The 20,973-nt window shown below is 61.3% G+C and overlaps 1 protein-coding gene across 2 annotated transcripts in view; it reads left to right on the top strand.

The window, feature by feature from the left end:
• Positions 1–2,194: 2,194 nt before the first annotated feature.
• The window catches only part of GFRA2 (GDNF family receptor alpha 2), a 36,235-nt gene continuing 17,456 nt past the window's right edge, over positions 2,195–20,973 (top strand). For both annotated transcript variants that reach the window (XR_010425495.1, XM_064638121.1), the window contains exons 1-4: positions 2,195–2,575; positions 9,148–9,471; positions 12,360–12,443; positions 15,737–16,085. Coding sequence is in view for 1 of the 2 variants with exons in the window: in XM_064638121.1 (XP_064494191.1) it covers positions 2,536–2,575; positions 9,148–9,471; positions 12,360–12,443; positions 15,737–16,085 (797 nt within the window). In the remaining variant the exon portion in view is untranslated. The remainder of the gene's footprint in view (positions 2,576–9,147; positions 9,472–12,359; positions 12,444–15,736; positions 16,086–20,973) is intronic.

The following is a 20,973-nucleotide window of genomic DNA, read 5'->3' as shown; positions in this document are numbered from 1 at the left end:
CTGCCCCATCCCTCCATCAGGTGGGTGCTGTGGCCGAGCAGATAAACGTGCTCAGGTAACTAGAGGTGGGTGTTCCCACGGGCAGCAGGTCCTGGGGAGGGGGATGAGGGTCTCTGTGGGAACATTGAGGAACTAAAACACAGGGAAAGAGGGGAAGCTCTGCCTGTCCCTCTTGTGGCAGCTGCGGGGGCAAAAGCCCTCGGGTGTCACCTGGGTGGGGGCTGAGAAATCCCCTTCCCTCTGCCACAGCCCAGCCCTGAGCCTGGGAAGGCAGGAGGGGGAGACAGTGGAGAGGCCAAAGAGCAGAAAGGAGAGCGGAGAGCAGATCCCTCTTCTGGCAGAGGGGATCCTTCCCCTCGGCTCGGCTCCGAGGTGCCGTTCAGGCAGGAGCCAAAGCAGGGATTTGCCTTCCTGGGACAGAGGCACCCGGCGATCATCCAGCCGATCAGATCCCTCTGTTCCCGCGGATGAGACCCCCATCCCAGCGCAGAGCAGGGGACAGAGGGACAGAGGGACAGCGGGCTCTGCCACGCCCCTGCAGGGACACGGCTGTGACACCCCGAGCAGCGAGCCCTGCCCAAAGCCAAGCCCGGGCAGCTCAGGACACCCCTTCCCAGCGCTGGCTCCATTCAGGAGCTGTGAAAGCGCAGGAACATCCTGCTAAGTCACAGCCTACGTGTGGTTTTTCTTTCTAAAGAGAAGGCGAGGCAGGGAGAGCAAAGAGCAGGCAGAGAATAGGACGGGCAGGATGCTAACCGGGCAGCCTCGCTAATGTGTCTGCTCTGAGCTGCTGTTTGCCATCCTCCCCTTTCTCTCTGCCTGACCCTTCGCTCTGGAGGATTGTGCTCCTTTGTTCCCTCTGCCAAGGTGATGTGCCAGCTGTTTTCCAAAGGCCCTGGCTCCGGAGACGAGGATGTGTGGAAGGGGGGGGCTCAGTGCTGTGCTCCCCAACATCCCCTCCCGCTCCCGAGGCCTCTCACTACCTCGAGGTAGCAAAGCAAAGCCTCCTCCTCCTCCTCCTTCCCGCTTCCTTGGCCAGGACCCCCCATCTCCGGCCCTTGGAGGGCCCTGACCCCCAAATATGGATGGAGAGAGGGGTGAGAGGGCTGGGAGGAGAGAGACCCTGCAGTGAGGACCCTGCCCAGGGGGCAGCGGGAGGGGCAGGGTGGTGGTGACCCCCATTCCCAGCCCCGGGGAGGGGGGGGCACAGGGGCTGGAGGGCACCAAGGATGAACAGGAAGGATGAGCAGGGTGCTGCTGCCAGAGGAGCCTCCCATGGGAATGTCTAATTCCCTGGCTGGTTGGGGTCTGTGCACGTGTGTGTGTGTGTGTGTGTGTATGTGTGTGTGTGTGTGTGTGTGTGTGTGTGCAGTTCCCCCTGCAGACCCTGGGGGCACAGAGCAGCTGGGAGGGCCACCCCAATTTGGGTGGGCTCTCCTGGCTCCCTCCCCCTGGCAGCTGGTGGCTTGTCACCTTGTCCCTGTGCCCGTGCAGCCCCGCGGGTCCCCAGGGTGGTCCCCCATCCAGGGAGGAGGCACCTTGTCCCTGCAGCCCCCCCGGGTGCCCCTCTCCCATCCCCACGGTCACCACCCATCCAGGGACCCTCTCCCCTCCCCAGAGCATCCCTCCCTCCCATCCCCACGGTCATCACCCATCCAGGGACCCTCTCCCCTCCCCAGAGCATCCCTCCCTCCCATCCCCATGGTCACCACCCATCCAGGGACCCTCTCCCCTCCCCAGAGCATCCCTCCCTCCCAACCCCACGGCTGCAGCAGCGCAGGGACCCGGGGATGGTCCCGGGGAAGGAGGGGGGGGACGTTTGGGAAGGGTGGGGGTCTCTCCTTTGTCTCTGCAGCCGCGGGGCGCCCCGGGGGTCCCCTGTTCAATCCATGCAGGTGCATCCCCTCGGGAAGAAGGGATGGATGGCGAGCCGGGGAGCCGGGGGAGGGGTGAGAGGGATAAAGACGGTGACAAAGGCGGCGAGCGGGGGGGTCTCCGCACGCCCCCTCGCAGCCCCCTGGCCCGGCGGAAGGAAGGGCGGTGGAAGGGCGTCCGCGGCTGCGCTGCCCCCGCGCCGAGCGCGGCCCCCGGTGCGGGCGGAGGGGGCGGGCAGGGCCGGGGGGGCGGGGAGGGGACGGCGGCACCGCCGGCTCGGCCCCTTCGCCGGGGCTCGGCGGAGCGCGGCCGCCCCTCGCCGCGCCCCCTCCCCGCCGCCCCGGCAGCCGGAGCTCGGCAGAAGCTCCTCCGGGAGCCCCGCGGAGCCGCCGAGCCCGGAGCGCGGAGCGGAGCCCGGCGGGGATGCGGGAGGCGGCGAGCGGCTGAGGAGGACCCGGCTCCGCGCCGGGCGGAGCACACCCCCTTCTTCCCTTCCCTTCCAGGATTTGGGATCTTACCTGCTCGCCTTGGGAATTATTATTATATATATATATATATATTATTTTTTTGATCCGTCCCTTTTTTTTTTTAAATTTTTTAAATTTTTATTTTATTTTATTTTATTTTTGCACACGTGGAGGAGCGCGCGGATTTCCTAACATGATCTTGGCAAACGCCTTCTGCATCGTCCTCTTCGTAGGTGAGTGGCCCCGGCCGGGGTGCCCCGGGCTGGTGGGGGGGATGTTGGGGGGTGGTGGCTGTCGCCTGGCCGAGGTGGCGTGTCCCCCCCACCCCCGGGGGAGAGGCTGCGGGGGCTGAGAGCGGGACCGACCCCCTGCGAGCCGGCGCTGCGGCAGGAGGGGGACGCGGCGAGGGGCTTAACTGAGGGCAACTCGATTCTCCTGTTCCCTGTAAACTTAAAACGGGGAGGGGGACACGGGGGACGAGGGGGACAAAACCCCAAGCAGCCCCCGCCGCTGGCAGCGCAGGGAGCGAGCGGGATCATCCACCGGCACAGCCCTGCTCGTCTCTGATCCTTCTCGTCAGCCAGCAGGGATTTGCGTTTTGGGGGGATATTTGCCCCTCTCGCCCCCTCCCACCCGTGTGGTGCCCCCCCAGTGCTGCTCCCCACCCCGCCCCGCGCCCTTCCAAAGGCTGGGAACGCGGCGCGGGGAATGGGCAGGGAAAGTTGAGCCCGCGGCGTGTCGCGTGTGCGTGGGGAACCGCCGTCCCCGCGGCTGGAATCGCGCGTGGTGCCGGAGAGAGGGAGCGCGGCTGAGTTCCCGGGGAGCTCTGTCTGCGCCGGGAGACGCTTCCCATTTATTTCTAGGGCAGCCTCCCACGGGAGGTGCAGCTGGAAAAGGAGGGGGGAGATGGGACCCCCAGACCGTGCTGGGTTTGGGGTGAAAAGGAGGCAGGTGGGAAATGTCCGGTTTTTTGCCCTCCTTGTCTTGGCTCCTGGCTGTGCCCGTGTCGTGCTCCCGATGCCATCCCGGATTCCCGGCCCCTCCGTGGGTTCCCGGCGTGTGATCCCAGATCTCTTTGGGTTCCCGGTCTGTGATCCCAGATCTCTTTGGGTTCCCGGTCTGTGATCCCAGCTCCCTCTCTGTTCCCGGGTGTGATCCCAGCCCCCCGTGGCTTCCCGGTCTGTGATCCCAGCTCCCTCTCTGTTCCCGGGTGTGATCCCAGCTCCCTGCAGCATCGAGCACCCGAAGAACTCCGCTGAGCCTGTGCTGGGCTGGCGGGGTGTCACCGTCCTGCGGGGCCAGGGAGAAGGGCCAGGGAGCTGCTGGGGGAGACTTGAAGGTTGGCAGAGCCAACCCCGCTCCAGAGGGACGTGGAGCTCGGCTCCGCTCCCTGCCTGGAATGAGGGTGAGGGGCTCTTCCCCTCCCTGCTCCCGGCGCGATCCCGGGGGATTGAAGGGGTGCTGTGGGGTGGGGAGGGGTCAGCTGGTGCCTCCCACGCCTCTGTGTGGGGTGGGACACGGGCCCCAGCCCCGGTTTGGGGGTGCCCTCTCCCAGGGAGTGCTGGGGGGCACGAGCTGTGCCCTCTGAGACAGAGAGAAGGGGGCACGAGTGGGGAGACCCCTGGGCAGGGGAGAAAAGGGGGGCCCCAGCCCGGCTGGGGGGCCAGCTGTGCGCATGCCTGAGGCGATGCTGGACGTCTCATGGTGACATTTTGGGGGGCTGGGACCCCCAGGGGGACAGGGACCTCCAGGGTGCTGGAGACATCCAGACTGGGGTCCAGCCGCCCTGCATGAAAGCAGGACCCCCCTGTCCCCCAATTCCTGGGTGCCCCAAAGGCTTTGTGGGTGCAGGGGGGGGGGGAAGCTGCATCCCCAAATCCCGAGGAGCCGGAGCACCCCGGTGATCCAGGGATGTTGTACCCCCAGGGATGGGGTGACCACCCAAGGGTGGCCTCGTGGGGAGGATCCTGGTGCAGAGAACACCCGGCTCTGCACATCTGGGATCATTCCCAAGGAGCCAAAGCAGCCCCCTGGCTCTGGGAGGCTGCGTGTTCCAGAGGGAGCCTTTTTTGGGGGCGAGTTGCAAGAGGAGAAATATTTCCCTCTCTCGAAGGTCTGTGGCAGAACCAGCAAAAGAAAACGTGTCTTAGAGCTCGGAAAAGAGGCTGCTGGTGTGGGGAGGAAAAGGGGCCATCTCCTTGTGTGCTGGCAGAGCCTTGTGCATCTGCCTGCAAATCCTCGCCGTGCTCCGACACCCCGGAGACTGCCGAGGATTAGCTTGGAATTCTCTGCAGATGTTTCATGGATGGGAGTTTAGGGAGGGTGGCTCTGTCAGGCGAGGTTTTTTGGGGGGAAGGGGGGTGAAAAAATCCCCCCTGGGTCTCGCCCTCCATGCAGACTCCCCACCCTGTGCCTCGGTGGGGCTGCAGGGCTGGGAAGGGAAGGGGGGGATCCAGGAAAAACCCACGGAGGTGGCAGCCAGGGCTGATTCCTGCTGGATTTGGAGGGACCAGGCTGTGCTGTGCAGGCTGTGAGTGTGAGGAAGGGCTGTGCCTGCCCTTCCTCCTCTGTTGGGGTGGCTTTGTGCTCCGGGCTCCGCTGGCATTCCCGGCTGGACGGTGTGGGATGCTGCAGGAACCCTCCCAGGGAGGCCGAGGGGCTCACAGATCCCTGTTCCCTGCGAGATCATGGAAACAAGGTGGAAAAAGCCAGGAGGACGGGGCCAGCTCGCCACCAGCACACATCCCTGCTGGCTCCCAGCGGGTGGATTTACTGTTGGGCTTCCCAATCCGGCACTGGGATGTGCACGAGGATATTCCAGGTGGTCCAGCGCCTTTTGCATCAGGGCAAGGATGTCTCCCTTCCCTACCTGCCTGCCAGCACCTCTGGTTCCTGCCTGGGAGGCCCATGGATCCAGCCAGGAGGCAGGAATGTGGCTGTTTGGGAAGAGGCTTCGTGGCATCGGCTGGAGAAGATGGAATTTGGAGCTGAGACCTGGCCCAGGGCAGAGGGATTTGGGATGAGCACCAGCTGGATCTGACACCGAATGGGCGAGGATGGCACATGGTGGAGCTGTGGGATGGCTCTTCATACCCCCTGGAGCTGTGGGATGCCTCTCCATGTCCCCCTGGAGCTGTGGGATGGCTCTCCATGCCCTCTGGAGCTGTGGGATGGCTCTTCATACCCTCTGGAGCTGTGGGATGGCTCTCCATGCCCTCTGGAGCTGTGGGATGGCTCTCCATGTCCCCCTGGAGCTGTGGGATGGCTCTCCATGTTCCCTGGAGCTGTGGGATGGCTCTCCATGCCCTGGAGTGGTTGCCCTGCAGCCACAGCAGGCTCAGGCTGTCTGGATGCCTCAGGCTGGGCTTTCCCAGCGTGTGAAGCTGCAGAGCCCCTTCCAGCATCATTCCAAAGCCCGGTGAAGATCCAGCATTCCTGCCCCCAGGAGCGTTCGGGGCTGCCTGTTCCTCCTCCAGCAGCCCGGGCCGTGTGCCAGGAGTGTGCCTGCAGGCTCCTGCCTGCCTCTCGTGTGGAATATAATCCTGACAGGCCAGGGATGGCCTTCCCAAACTTGGATCTACCGTGGGTTACCTGCGAACCTGTTTGGGATCGTTGGCTGAAGCCCAGGAGGGATCTGTGGGATCTGTTCCTTGCACTGACCACGGGCAGTGGAGCTGCTTCCACCTGGGCTGTTGCTGCTGCCCACCCTGCTCCTTCCCCCTGTCCCCCCCCCCAGGGCCCCCCGAGTGTCCCCTCTGGCACAGGACCCAGGGGGGCAGAGCTGGGTGTGGCCACTGCCCCTCTGGCCACTCCTTCCCATGGGATGTGGGAGGCAGGGCACGAATGCCCAGCCCAGGGTGGTGGCAGGGGACAAACATCCAGCCCAGGGTGGTGGCAGGGCACAAATGCCCAGCCCAGGGTGGTGGCAGGGGACAAATGCCCAGCCTGGGATGGTGGCAGGGGACAAATGCCCAGCCCAGGGTGGTGGCAGGGGACAAATGCCCAGCCCAGGGTGGTGGCAGGGCACAAATGCCCAGCCCAGGGTGGTGGCAGGGGACAAACATCCAGCCCAGGGTGGTGGCAGGGGACAAATGCCCAGCCCAGGGTGGTGGCAGGGGACAAATGTCCAGCCCAGGGTGGTGGCAGGGCACAAATGCCCAGCCCAGGGTGGTGGCAGGGGCCCAGCCCTGCCTGTTGGGAGCCCCCCACGTGTCCTGGTGGGCGAGGGGGGGACACGGGTGGCCCTTGTCACATTCCTGTAGGTGTCACTGTCCCCCTGCCAGACCCGGGCTGGGAAGGGGCTGGGAGCTGGAGGCCGAGATTCCCATGGGATGGGAATATGGGAATGCTGCTCCTCACGGGATGGGAATATGGGAATGCTGCTCCTCGGGGCTCAGGGACAGGCGCTCACCAAGGGGGGTCCCCCTGTCCATCACCCTCTGGGGGGTGCTGGTGCTGCACAAAGCAGGGCCCCCCCTGTCCATCCCCCTCTGGAGCAGCCCAGGGTGCCCTCCAGGTCCTGCCATGCCCGTTTTGGCCTGTTCTAGGGCTTTCCCTGGAATCTGGCAGTTGGGGGGTCGGGAGTGACAGGAGTGCCCACCCTGTCCCTGGGGCAGGCTGGGGGGGCCCAGTGCTGCCTGTGACCAGTCCCCACTGCACCCACAGGGGCTTGGCTTGGCAAGGATCGATTCCCAAAAGGAGAAGAGAAGGAGAAGACGATGGGAATGGTGTGAGAGCCATGGGAATGCCGAGGCAGGAGGGGAGGGCACAGAGGCTGGGGCTGAGAGTGGGCCCGGGCAGCAGGGACAGTTGCCACCCCGAGGGATGGCTGGCACAGAGGGGAGGCAGGAGGCCATCCCAGGGGGAAGAGCCTGTGCCGAGCCACAGCTTCCCTGCCGAGCTCTGGCACTCCCAACCCCGTGGGTCAGACGCCCGAAAAATCCCATGATGGGGCTGAAAACGATGAGCAGCTCAAAGAAAAGCCCCGAGAGCAGCGTGTGCAGGGAGCTGGGATGGAATTCCTGCTTCCCTGGGCTCCATGGGGTCCCTGTCCCCCAGCGCCGGGGCTGGGAACGCGCCGAGGTCACGGATTTAATAGGAAACAGGAGGTTCCCGGGGCATCACGTGGGGCTGGGAGTGGAGGGGTTGGGTTAACCCTCCACCTCCTCATTCCACACCCTGGGGCACCTCTTGGGTTCTGGGGTGCCTGGTGACATCCCTGGGAGTGTCCAGGGCCAGGCTGGATGGCGCTTGGAGCAGCCTGGGATAGTGGGAGGTGTCCCTGCCTGTGGCAGGGGGTGGAATGAGATCCTGGAATCCCAGAGTGGTGTGGGTTGGAAGGCACCTTAAATTCATCCAGTGCCACCCCCTGCCACAGGCAGGGACACCTTCCACCAGCCCAGGTTGCCCCAACGTGCCCTTGGACACTTCCAGGGATGGGGCAGCCACAGCTTCTCTGGGAAATCCATTCCAGGGCCTCCCCACCCTCCCAGGGAGGAATTTCTTCCCTTCCTCCAACCTAAATTTCTCCTCTTTCAGTTTGACCTTTAAGGTCCTTTCTAACCCAAACCATTCCACGATTCTGTGGCACATCCGGGCTGATTTCAGGTGTGATGGAACAATCCTCTCCCTCCCTGGAACAGCCCGAAGGTGTCACCACCAGGAACCTCGTCCCAGGGCAGGGGAGGGGCAGGGACTGAGCTCTGCTCTGGGGGACCAGGGACAGCAGCCAGGGAATGGCTGGAGCTGTGTCAGGGCAGGGTCAGGTTGGATCTCAGGCAAAGGTTCTTCCCCCAGAGGCTGGTTGGGCACTGCCCAGGCTCCCCAGGGCAGTGGGCACAGCCCCAAGGCTGCCAGAGCTCCAGGAGGGTTTGGATGATCCTCTGGGGCACAGGGTGGGACTCTTGGGGATGGGCCTGTGCAGGGTGAGGAGTTGGACTGGATGCTCCTTGGGGGTCCCTCCCAGCTCAGGATATCCTGATTTCAAAATCTGCTAAAAAAAATCACATTTTTGAAAGTCTGGTGAAACTTGAGGCCTCTGTTCCACCAGCTTTCAAAACCCTGGGAGCATTTCTGCACCCCAAGGCAGAGGGGCATGCAGGGGTGCCCAGCTCTGTGGGGATGGACCAGGGTGAGGGTGTCCCAGAGCCCAGCTGAGGGTCAGCACCCACTTACCCACCACCCTTAACTTACACCAGAAAAAAATCACCTTATCCTTGGAATTTAGGAAGAAATTCTTTGCAGAGAGGGTGCTCAGCCATTGCAATGGGCTGCCCAGGGAAGGGGTGGATTCTCCATCCCTGGAGGTGTTTAAGAAGAGACTGGATGTGGCATCAGTGCCATGGGCTGGGAACCACGGCGGGGTTGGATCAAGGGTTGGACTGGATGATCTCGGAGGTCCCTTCCAGCCCAGCTGATTCTGGGATTCTGTGATTTCTGCACCCCAAGGCAGAGAGGCCCGCGGGGGTGCCCAGCCCTGTGGGGATGGACTGGGGTGAGGGTGTCCCAGAGCCCAGCTGAGGGTCAGCACCCACTTACCCCCTGCCCTTAACTTCCACCAGAAAACAATCACCATATCCTTGGAGAGAGGGGAGAAACGGGAGTCGTTCCAACGCAGTGAGGATATTTTAAAATATAACTGGGCACGACCCAGTGAGGATATTTTAAAATATATCTGGGCACGACCCGGGGCGGCCGTGCGGGGTCCCGGCGCGGGGCGGGCGGGGAGGGAACGCGACACCTTCCCGCCCCATCCCCGCCCTCCCTCACCTCCGTGTGCCCTCCTCTCTGCCCCTCCCCGTCCCAGACGAGATGCTGCGCTGCCTGGGAGCCGCCGCCGCCCCCCCGGGCCCGGCGGGGCAGGACCCCCGCGGCTGGAGGGTGCCCGTGGACTGCGTGCGGGCCAACGAGCTGTGCGCGGGCGAGCCCGGCTGCAGCGCCCGCTACCGCACCCTGCGCCAGTGCCTGGCCGGGCGCGACAGGAACACCATGCTGGCCAACAAGGAGTGCCAGGCGGCCCTGGAGGTGCTGCAGGAGAGCCCCCTGTACGACTGCCGCTGCAAGAGGGGCATGAAGAAGGAGCTTCAGTGCCTTCAGATCTACTGGAGTATACACCTGGGGCTGACCGAAGGTGAGGGCGGGGCAGGGGTGGGGTGGGGGAGAGGGGGGTGCTGGAGTGGTTGGAGGAGGGAGGGGAGTCTGGGGGAAATGGGGTGGGTGGGGTTTGGGTAGCTCAGGTAAGGCGGGTGGGCACCCCAAGTGGGGCAGGGGGGTACACCGGGTAAAGGAGATGGGCACCCCAGGTAGGGCAGGTGAGCATCCCAAATGGGGCAGGTGAGCTCCTTTACCCCAGGTAAGGGAGATTGGCACCCCGGGTAGGGCAGGTGGGTACCTCAGATAAGGGAGATTGGCACCCCAGGTAGGGCAGGTGAGCATCCCAGGTGGGGCAGGTGAGCTCCCAGGTAAGGGAGATGGGCACCCCAGGTAAGGCAGGTGAGCTCCCTTACCTCGGGTAAGGGAAATGGGCACCCCAGGTAGGGCGAGTGGGTACCCCAGGTAAAGCAAATGGGTTCCCCAGGTAGAGGAGATGGGCACCTCAACTAGAGCAGATGGGCACCCCAGGCAGGGCAGGTGAGCTCCCTTACCCCAGGTAAGGCAGGTGGGCACCCCAGGTAAGGGAGATGGGCACCCCAGGTAAGGCAGGTGAGCATCCCAGGTGGGCACCCCAGGTAGGGCAGGTGAGCATCCCATTCCCAGAGGATGCTTATGGGTGTTGAGCTGCCCAAGGCGGGCACGGGGCGTCCCTGTGGAAGGTGTCCCTGTGGAAGGTGTCCCTGTGGAAGGTGTCCCTGTGGAAGGTGTCCCTGTGGAAGGTGTCCCTGCCCGGGGGAGGGGGTTGGAAGGAGGTTTTTTTAAGGTCCCTTTCCAACCCAAACCAGTCTGGGATTCTGGGGGAGCTGTGCCTGAGGATGGGAAAGGTGTGCCTGAGGATGGGAAAGGTGTACTCAAGGATGGGAAAGGTGTGCCTGAGGATGGGAAAGCTATACCTGAGGATGGGAAAGCTGTGCCTGAGGATGGGAAAGGTGTGCTGGAGGCTGGAGGAGCTGTTCCCGAGGCTGGGGGAGCTGTGCCCCAGCTCACAGCCCCCCTGGGTGAAGTTCCCTCCAAATCTGGGTCAGCACAGGAAGCTTTGAGCCCAAAACCGGTCCCAGAGCAGGAATTACTCCTTAATTGTTTTCTCCCCCTCATTAACAGCCTTCATTGAGCAGCTTCCCAGGGCTTTGCAAGCATGAATGAGGGACGTTTTTAAGGGCTTGCTGGGTACTCCAGGAGCTGTACCTGGAGGAGGAGGAGGAGGTGGGAAGAGAAGTGATTATGGCAAGTCTTAGGGAGAGGTGGAAGCTCTGGGGCGATCCAGCAGCTCGTTGCTTTAATGTGCAGCGAGGAACCCGAAGCAGATCCTAATCTTGTGCCGTTCTAGCCAAGATTTTGGGGCTGGTGTCCTCCCAGCTGGGGAATGTCCCGTCCCTGCCTCCGGGGAGGGCTGCTCTGGCTCCAGCCTCGTTCCTGGGGGTTAATTGTATCTCCAGGCAGGTCCAGTGCCCTTTTAATGCTCCGTAATTTCCCTGGCAAAGCAGCAGGAGTCAAGCTGGGGTTTAATTATTCATTGCAATGCACCGGGAGGTTACTGTGCTTAGCAATGCACCGGGAGGTTACTGGGCTTCCTAAACGCGCTTTAATCAAGGTGCTGTTTGTCAGCGGAGCACGAGGAAACCCGGGCAGCTGGAGGAGGGGCTGGGAGTGGCCTGGAGAAGGACCCTCCGGGCTGCCCGGAGCCTGTTCCCTTCCCTGTGCCCCCCAAGAGCATCACCCTGGGGAGAGCAGGCACGGGGGGACGGGCTGGAACTCCGCAGGAGGGGGAGACGGCCCAGCCTGGCATCCCACCTGGCATCCCACCTGGCATCCCACCTCCCAGATTTCCAAGGAATGCCACTGAGGAGCCGCTGGGCTCGGAGTAAACCCTCCTGCCCCGCTCCCTGTCCCTCCTTGGCCACGAAGGCTTTGGAGCAGCTCAGGATAAACGCTGCTGCCTCGGGCCGGGAGTAACCCCGGGATGCATCCCTGGGACACAGCAGGCTCCATCCTGGCTCCCCACCCCGCAGGGATCCTGGGGAAGGGATGCCCCTGCACTCCTGGATCGATGCTCCAGCTGGGCTTTCAAAGTCCGGCCATCGATTCATTTTTACAGATATATATATATATTTTATTTATTTTTTCCTGTGGCCGCCGGGGTTTGGGGAGAGCGTTTCCTCTCCTGAGGGCCGTGGCTGGTTGTCCTGAAATTGGCTTTTTTTTTTCCTGGGGTTTAACCCAGCAAAAGCACAGGAGTTTTCCCTGAAATCCAAGACGGGAGAAGGGGGATTTGCCCCTCAGGTTCCCTCTGGAAGGTGTGGATTGTGGTGGATGAGCCCCTGGAGTGCAGCGTGGGGACACTCTGGGGCTCTCAGAGGATGAGGGTCTGTACCCCTGCTCTGAAATATTCCTATTTTCCCAAGGAACGGGGTGGAAAACCATCTTGCAGCGGGTTTTTAGGCAAATGGGGGGTTTGGAACAACAATAAAACAACCCAGAGCTGAGCACAGCCCCTCAAACCTCCACCCTGCAGCTGGCCCAGGCTGGGGGGCCGTGGCCAGGAAATCCCAATCCCCTTTCAAATCCCAATTCCTTCAACTCCTGGAGCCACTGCCAGCCAACCCCGGCTGGGACAGGGAGCTGAGCTGGCAGCAGGACCCACCCACCCCCTCCCCAGCAGCCAGAGCCCACCTGAACCGCTCCAAAATCAGCTTTTTTCCTCGTGTTTCAGGCTTTTTTTAAAGGCTTTTTGGCTTCCCCCCTTCCCAAATCCCAGGCTGGTGGGGGGGGGGGGGGGTTGCCCGTGCCGAGATCATTCCCCGTGTGGGTTTTAATTTGCTTTTCCTCCCTCCCTCCCTTCCTTCTCTCCCTTTCCTCCCACGGCAGGAGAAGAATTTTATGAAGCCTCCCCTTACGAGCCGGTCACCTCTCGTCTCTCTGATATATTCAGACTCGCTTCAATTTTCTCAGGTAATAAAAGCAACACGCTCTGGCTGCTTTATCTTCCCCTTGCCCGGGGAACACAGACCTGCCACCGAGAGAGCTCCCTGGCAGGGAAAACCTGCAGCTCCTCCCCTCCCCGGGGCTTGTCTGCAGCTCCTGCAGCTCCTCCAGCTGCTTCCCTGCCCCTCTCATCACCCATTACCCCAAATCTGTGCCCTGGGGGGACACGAGGCCTCCCTGGAGCTGGCTGGGATGCTGGAGGGGGGTGGAGGGGCTGGATCCCGCCTGCTGAGGCATTTTGGGGCAGATCCTCTCGGTTTCAGCCCTCCCTAGGCTGGGATTTAGGTTTTTTTACCTCCCGGATTCAACCACGGATTTACAGGAGATTGCTGAGGTTGGGCTGGAGAGGCTGAAATTCCCTTAAATCCCTGATTTCCCTCGTCCCCAGCACCGGGGTGGGGAGGAGGGGGAGGCTCCAGGGGGTCCAGACCCCCTGTTCCACTTCTTCTGAAGATTTGGGACCCTCGAGATGCCTCATATTTGGGGGGGCTGAGGGGGGACCCTGTTTGCTGTCCCTCCCGGGGGGGGGGGGTGGCCTGGAGCCGAGCTCTGGAATGCTGCTGGGAGAGGGATGCCGAGCCCTTGGAGCATCTCCGTGCCCCTTGGAGCATCTCCGTGCCCCTTGGAGCATCTCTGTGCCTCCTCCCACCCCCCCCCCACCCCCGCCGAGGATCCCAAACTCCACCACCGTCCTCGGCAACTTCTTTTTTGCCGTCCATTTCCATGACAACCTTCCCTCTGCCACCCCCTTCCCAAATTAGGTCAGCAGTGCCTTGGCTTCTCCTCGCTCTTTCTCCTCCTCACCCCTTCCCCCCAAACCCGCCTGGCCGTGGGGTTTTGGGGTGGGGAGGATGTCCCCGTGTCCCCAGATGTCGCAGTGTGAACTCGGGGGGTCGTGCAGCCCCGCCCGGAGCCCCCCAGCTCACCTGGGGACCCCCCTGAGCAGAGCTGGGACGGTGCATCCCCCCCTCCCTCTGAGCCCCCCCGAGGTGGATTTCCCCGGGATTGGGATGTTGGGATATTTGGGATGAGGCTGCCTCCCCCCCCCCCCCCGGGATCACATTGGCGTCAGGGAAATATTTAACTGCTGGAAAGTAGGAAAAGCAAAAAAAGAGTGTGGGGCGGGGATTGGACCCTCCCGGGCTGATTTATTGACACCGGCAGAGCCCGTCCGGCGATTTTGGGGCTGGGGGAAGGGGTAGCTCCGTGCTGCGGCCTCGGGGCTTCTCCCACCCCTTCCCTGCCCCCCTGGCCGGGGCCGGGGGGTGCGAGCAGCCCGCGGGTGCCCCCCGGACCCCCAGCCCCGACCTGAGCGCGGGCGGTGAAGCGAACGAGCTGTTAGTGCTGGTTGTTGTGGAGAACGAGCTGCCGCTAATTGCCTGGGGGGGAGAGGCGGGGGGGATTAGAGGGCCGTGGTGCAGGAAAGGAGGGGCTGCGAGCCTCGTGTGAGCCATGGCAGTGTGCCAGGGCACCAGGAGCCAGCGCTGAGCCTCCCCCGGGCAGGGGGGCCGCGCTCCAGGATCCCCCGAGGGGCAGAGCAGCCCGGGGTCCCCCTCAGTGCCAAGGGGGGGGCTGCACCCCGGGGCCAAGCACAGCCCGTGGGGAGAAGGAAGAGGCTCCAGCTGCAAATCCAGCCCTGTGGGAACCAACCCCCCAAGAGCTGGGTGGGCATCAGGCCCCCCGGGCTCAGCCCCATCACCACCTCCTCCTCCTCTTGCTCTGTCCCTGCCCCTGTCCCGCACTGAGGGGCCACCAGGGCCTGCAGAGGGGATGCCAAGTGGCCCCAGGTCCCCTGCCCAGCCCCTCAGCCCCCCGCTTTCCTCCCCTGCTCATGAAACTTTCATGGCCTTTCGTGCTTTATTAATGAGCTCCCCAGAAACCCCATTAAGATGCATCCAGGTCCCTGCAGGTCCCGGGCAGGGCAGGAGTGATGAGATGCTCAGGGGGGTTTAGACAATAAGCTGGCGCTTCCCACAGATCCCAAAATCCCGCTTTGGGCAGGAGATCTGCTGTTAACCACTTGCAGGGCTTGGACAGCTGTCACAGGAACATGAGCCCCTAAAAAGTGGCACTGAACCCCTAAAAAAGCGGCACTGAGCCCCTAAAAAGCAGCACTGAACCCTTAAAAAGCAGCACTGAACCCCTAAAAAGCTGCACTGAGCCCCTAAAAAGCTGCACTGAGCCCTAGTTTTGGGGAGAGGCTGTGGGGCTGAGGGGCCCTCTGTGGTTTGGCAGATTATTCTGCTTTGGAGAGGGCTGAATAATTAATAATTATTCTCTGAATAATTGACAAAGGGGAAGGAAACGTTGCCAGTTCCTGGCATGAATTATGCACTCAGAGCTGCCTGACCAGGTCCCCCCGGTTTTGGGGGGTGTTTAACCCTCCCTGGGCTGGATGGGGGCCTCCAAACTGGGGAGGGGGGAACCATCCAGCCCCTTCCCCACTGCCAGCAGGGCAGGGATGGGCCGTGCTGGAGATGCCAGAGGGGTGGCACCGATGCCAGCCCTTCCCCAGAGCATCTCCCCCAGGTCTGAGGGCATCTCCCCATCCTGGGTTTGAGAGGCATCTCCCCAGGTTGAGAGGCATCCTTCCAGCTTCGAGGGCTTCTCCTAATCCCTGGGTTGAGAAACTTCTCCCTGCGTTTGAGGGCTTCTCCCCAGGTTTGGGGACTCCTCCCCAGGTTTGGGGACTCCTCTTTAGGTTTGAGGGCTTCTCCTTAGGTTTGAGGGCTTCTCCCCAGGTTGAGACGCATCTTTCCAGGTTGAGGATTCCTCCTAACTCCTGAGCTGAGAAGCTTCTCCCTGGGTTTGAGAGGCATCTTTCCAGACTGAGAGGCATTTGTCCAGGTTTGAGGGTTTCTCCCTATCCATGATTTGAGAGACTTCTCCCCAGGTTGAGATGCATCCTTCCAGCTTTGAGGGCTTCTCCTAATCCCTGAGCTGAGAAGCTTCTCCCCAGGTTGAGAGGCATCTTTCCATGTTGAAGATTCCTCCTAACCCCTGAGTTGAGAAGCTTCTCCCCAGGTTTGAGGGCTTCTCCCCAGGTTAAGAGGCGTCCTTCCAGCTTTGAGGGCTTCCCCTAATCGCCGGGTCGAGAAACTTCTCCCCAGGTTCAAGGATTTCTCTTTAGGTCCCAGGGCTTCTCCCCAGGTTGAGAGGCATCCTTCCAGCTTCGAGGGCTCCTCCTAACCCCTGAGCTGAGTTTCAGAGTTCGTCCCTAGACCAAGGCCACCTCCCCACCTCCCTCCTTCCCTCCCCAGGGATGGACCCCGCCGCCTCCTCCAAGAGCAACCACTGCCTGGACGCGGCCAAGGCCTGCAACCTGAACGACAACTGCAAGCGCCTGCGCTCGGGGTACATCTCCACGTGCAGCCGGGAGCTGGCGGGGGCCGAGCCCTGCAGCCGCCGCAAGTGCCACAAGGCCCTGCGCCAGTTCTTCGACCGCGTGCCCGGCGAGTTCACCTTCCGCCTGCTCTTCTGCTCCTGCAAGGACCGCGCCTGCGCCGAGCGCCGCCGCCAGACCATCGTCCCCTCCTGCTCCTACGAGGACAAGGAGAAGCCCAACTGCCTGGACCTGCGGGGCACCTGCCGGGCGGATCACCTGTGCAGGTAAAGGGGGGGCACGGCTGGAAGGGGGGGCTGGAGAGTCCCGGGGGCACCTGGAGAGTCCCAGGAGGACCTGGAGAATCCCAGCTCTACAGGGGCTGGTCCCAGCATGTCCTAGTTAGGTGTGGGACCCGGAGAATCCCAGCTCTGTGGGGGCTTATCCCAGTTGTCAGTGGGACCTGAAGAATCCCAGCTCTCCATGGGCTGATCCCAGCTGGCAGTGGGACCTGGAGAATCCCAGCTCTCTGGGGGCTGATCCCGGTTGGGAGGGGGACCTGGAGAGTCCCACAAGGACCTGGAGAATCCCAGCTCTACAGGGGCTGGTCCCAGCATGTCCTAGTTAGGTGTGGGACCTGGAGAATCCCAGCTCTGTGGGGGCTTATCCCAGCTGGCAGTGGGAGCTGGAGAATCCCAGGGGGACCTGGAAAATCCCAGCTCTATGGGGGCTGATCCCAGTTGGCAGTGGGACCTGAAGAATCCCAGCTCTCTGTGGGCTGGTCCCAGCTGGCAGTGGGACCTGGAGAATCCCAGCTCTCTGGGGGCTGATCCCAGTTGGCAGTGGGAGCTGGAGAATCCCAGGGGGACCTGGAGAATCCCAGGGGGACCTGGAGAACCCCAGCTCTCCTCTGGCTGATCCCAACATGTCCTAGTTAGGTGTGGCACCTGGAGAATCCCAGTGGCACCTGGAGAACCCCAGCTCTCCATGGGCTGATCCCAGCTGGCAGTGGGAGCAGGACAATCCCAGTTCTCTGGGGGCTGCTCCCAGCATGTCCTCATCAGCTGTGGGACCTGGAGAATCCAAGGGAACAGGGATGGAGCCTCCCTTTGCTGCTGCGAGCGGCAGAGCCGGATCCCCGGGGAATGTGCAGCTCCATTCCCCACCCGGGATTGCTCCACCTCCCCGAGCTGTGGAGGGGTGAATGTTCAAAGGGCAGGAGGTCACACACGTGCCCTGCAAGCAGCCAAATCCCTCCCTGTGCTCCCAGCATCCCAAAAAAGCCTTCCCGGCTGGTGAAATCCGCCGCTTTCCCCACGGAGGAGCAAAGGTGGGAGCTCAGGCTCCGGTGCAGTTATGAAACTCATTATTCACCCGGCAAAAAACCCTCCAGGGGCTGGATCAGCCTCGTCAGGGATCTGTCTCCTGCCAGGAGCAGGAGGGGCTTTGCTCCTCTTTGCCATCGGGGTGATGGAGTTTCCCGGCGGAAGAAATGAGAGCTCCGGGTCTTCCTCCGGAGCCGCTGGAAATGTGGGAATTGGGGCTTTTTATCAAAAAGTAATACAACGAGCCAAGGTCCATGAATAAAAGATAGCGGTGAGTGGCAGCACCTCTCCATCAGCTCGCTCCGAGGGGGGATGCTGCGGATGAGGGAGAGGGATAACCCAGGCGAGCGGCCCCGGAGCTGCCGAGCGTTAATGAGGAGCCTGAGCCTGCCCGAGATGAAATCCCAGCAGGAAGAGGTGAAGCAGCAACGGGAGGGAAGGTGCAGCAGCTGCCTGGAGTGTTTGCTCCGAGGTGGAAGTGCACTTTTCCGGGATGGGGATGGGGGCTGGGGGCTGCCTGAATCCAGCGTTCCGTTGTTTCCAGCAGAGCTGTGCTGCAGCCTCAGGTGTTTTCCCTTCCTGGTGGGGTGTTCCAGGACATGGATGCACTCCTTGGATCTGGGTTTTTCAGGGGAAGGTCTCATCCCATCCACTCCCCTCTGGCATCTCCTCACAGGAGCGACCAGGCACGAAACCCCTCCCCTCATCCCAAGGGGGTTTCCCACTGATATCCCTGTGTTTATCCAGCAGGTTGATGCTCATCCTTACCCGATGGGGCCTGGTGAGGGATTGAACTGGGAGCAGATCCCGAGTGTTCCCAAAGCCAGCAGTGACAGGAGATGGGATAAGGCTCCTACCCCGGGCAGGAAGGGGCCCTTCCTCCCCAGAAAAGCTGAGGAGTTGGAAGGGAAAGGGCAAATTAAAAGACCCAGCGTGGAAATCACCCATTCCTGGAGGTTTTTCGTGGCTTTTCGCTGCTGTTTTCCAGCTGTGCAGGGCTGGGGGTTCCGTGGAGGGGGGGATAAAATCCCCCAGCTCCTCCATCCTGACCGAGGTGTGGGTGTGCTCTGGGTGCTTTGGGAGGGCTGTTGAAGCTCTGGGTCACCCAGGGGTGCCCATGGCTGGGGGGACACCCTGTGCTGCCCTTCTGAGGGCAGGAAGGGGCCAGGATTTGTCCCCTGGGCTCCTCCCGTGTGTCCCCTCAGGGACCCAACCCCTGCTGACAGCAAGTTAGGTGTGGGACCTGGAGAATCCCAGCTCTCCATGGGCTGATCCCATTGGCAATGGGACCTGGAGAATCCCAGCTCTCCATGGGCTGATCCCAGTTGTCAGTGGGACCTGGAGAGTCCCAGGAGGACCTGGAGAATCCCAGCTCTCCATGGGCTGATCCCATTGGCAGTGGGAGCTGGAGAGTCCCAGGAGGACCTGGAGAATCCCAGCTCTCCATGGGCTGATCCCATTGGCAGTGGGAGCTGCAGAGGCCCAGAAGGACCTGGAAAATCCCAGCTCTATGGGGGCTGATCCCAATTGGCAATGGGACCTGGAAAATCCCAGCTCTCCATGGGTTGATCCCAGTTGTCAGTGGGACCTGGAGAATCCCAGCTCTTCATGGGCTTATCCCATCTGGCAGTGGGAACTGGAGAATCCCAGAAGGACCTGGGAAATCCCAGCTCTCCATGGGCTGATCCCATTGGCAATGGGACCTGGAGAATCCCAGCTCTTCATGGGCTTATCCCATCTGGCAGTGGGAACTGGAGAATCCCAGAAGGACCTGGAAAATCCCAGTTCTTCATGGGCTTATCCTATCTGGCAGTGGGAGCTAGAGAATCCCAGGGAGACCTGGAAAATCCCAGCTCTATGGGGGCTGATCCCAATTGGCAATGGGACCTGGAAAATCCCAGCTCTCCATGGGCTGATCCCATTGGCAGTGGGACCCAGAGAATCCACTGTGCCACCCCCTTCCCGGCTTTGTGGGTTATTCCGGGCACAAATCCCGGGTTTTTGCTCCGGATAAATCGATCCCAACGCCCTCGACCTGGCTGGCCACTCAAAAAAAAAATCCCCCCGGGCCCTTCCCCGCCTCCCCCGGGCTCAGATCGCCGCAATTTGCGCGGCCCTTTGTGCCCAGGGAAGCTTTTCCCGGCGCTCCGGGAGCCCGACGAGCTCCCGGGGCTTTTGTGTCTGATTGCGACCGGCAGGTTTTTGAGCTCCCGGAATGTAAAAAAACCTTTTTTTTCCAAAAAAGAAAAAAAAAAAAGCACTAACCTCAGCGAAGGAGGAAAGGAAAGGGAAGGGAAGAAGGGGGAGAAAAGAGCTGATTTCAGCAGCTGCAGCTTTGCTGTATTTTTTCATCTTGCATCAGCAAGTCGGGAACACAAATAATCTGGTCTTACACGCTCCAGTGGTGCTGGGGCTGAAGAATTGCCCAGCCTCCACTGGCTGGAGCTCCCTCAGCATCCAGGGGCTGATGGTTCATTGCCTGGAGTTTTTATCCCTGTTTTTTGGTGTATTTAAGGCTGGGAGAGTGGGGTGAGGGATCATTTCCCAGAGTTTTTATCCCTGTTTTTCCTGGGGGAGTGGGGGGTGAGGGATCATTTCCCAGAGTTTTTTTATCCCTGTTTTTGGTGTATTTGAGGCTGGAGGAGTGGGGTGAGGGATCATCTCCCAGAGTTTTTATCCCTGTTTTTGGTGTATTTAAGGCTGGGAGAGTGGGGTGAGGGATCATTTCCCAGAGTTTTTATCCCTGTTTTTCGGTGTATTTAAGGCTGGGAGAGTGGGGTGAGGGATCATTTCCCAGAGTTTTTATCCCTGTTTTTCCTGGGGGAGTGGGGGGTGAGGGATCATTTCCCAGAGTTTTTCTATCCCTGTTTTTGGTGTATTTAAGGCTGGGAGAGTGGGGTGAGGGATCATTTTCCTGAGGTTTTTATCCCCGTTTTTCCTGGGGGAGTGAGGGGTGAGGGATCATTTCCCTGAGTTTTTATCCCTGTTTTTCCTGGGGGAGTGGAGGGTGAGGGAGTTTTTATCCCTGTTTTTGGTGTATTTAAGGCTGGGGGAGTGGGGGGTGAGGGATCATTTCCCAGAGTTTTTCTATCCCTATTTTTGGTGTATTTAAGGCTGGGGGATGGGGTGAGGGATCTTCCCAGCCCCTCCCAGGGTGTCTGTGCCCATCAGGGAGATATTTGGGCACAGCAGAGCCGCCTCTTTTCGGCTTTTGGGGTCGGGAATGAGCAGAACCGGCCCAGCTGGGTGTTGATTAAACACCGAATTTGGGAACAAAACACTTCTTTTTTTTAAAGCCTTCCCGGCCTTTGTTTAGCAGAGACAAAATGCCATCCGGAATGGATGTTTCCTTGATAAACAGCGGAGCAGCAGCAGCTCAACTTTCTCATTAGTCCCTGTAACGAGCGCGGCTCGGCTGGCGGGGAAGGAGGAGGAGGAGGAGGAGGGAAAAACTGCTCCTGGATCCAACAGCGGCTCCGGGAGCTGGTGGAGAGGAGCAGTGGTGGAGTTTGGGGGGCAGTGATGGAGTTTGAGGGGGCAATGCTTGAGTCTGGGGGACAGTGTTCGAGTTTGGGGGGTAATGTTGGAGTTTGGGGGGCAATGTTGGAGTTTGAGGGGCAGTGGTGGAATTTGAGGGGCAATGTTTGAGTTTGGGGGGCAATGGTGGAGTTTGAGGGGCAATGGTGGAGTTTGGGGGACAGTGTTCAAGTTTGGGGGGTGATGTTTGAGTCTGGGGGGCAACAGTGGAGTTTTGGGGGCAGTGGTGGAGTTTGAGGGGCAGTGGTGGGGTTTGAGGGGCAATGGTGGATTTTGAAGGGCAAGGTTTGAATTTGGGGGGCAGCGATGGAGT

This window comes from Pseudopipra pipra, chromosome 28 (genome assembly GCF_036250125.1).
Source record: "Pseudopipra pipra isolate bDixPip1 chromosome 28, bDixPip1.hap1, whole genome shotgun sequence".
Taxonomy (NCBI): domain Eukaryota; kingdom Metazoa; phylum Chordata; class Aves; order Passeriformes; family Pipridae; genus Pseudopipra; species Pseudopipra pipra.
Note: the sequence above shows the minus strand (reverse complement) of the source record. Positions and strands in the feature narration are given on the sequence as shown.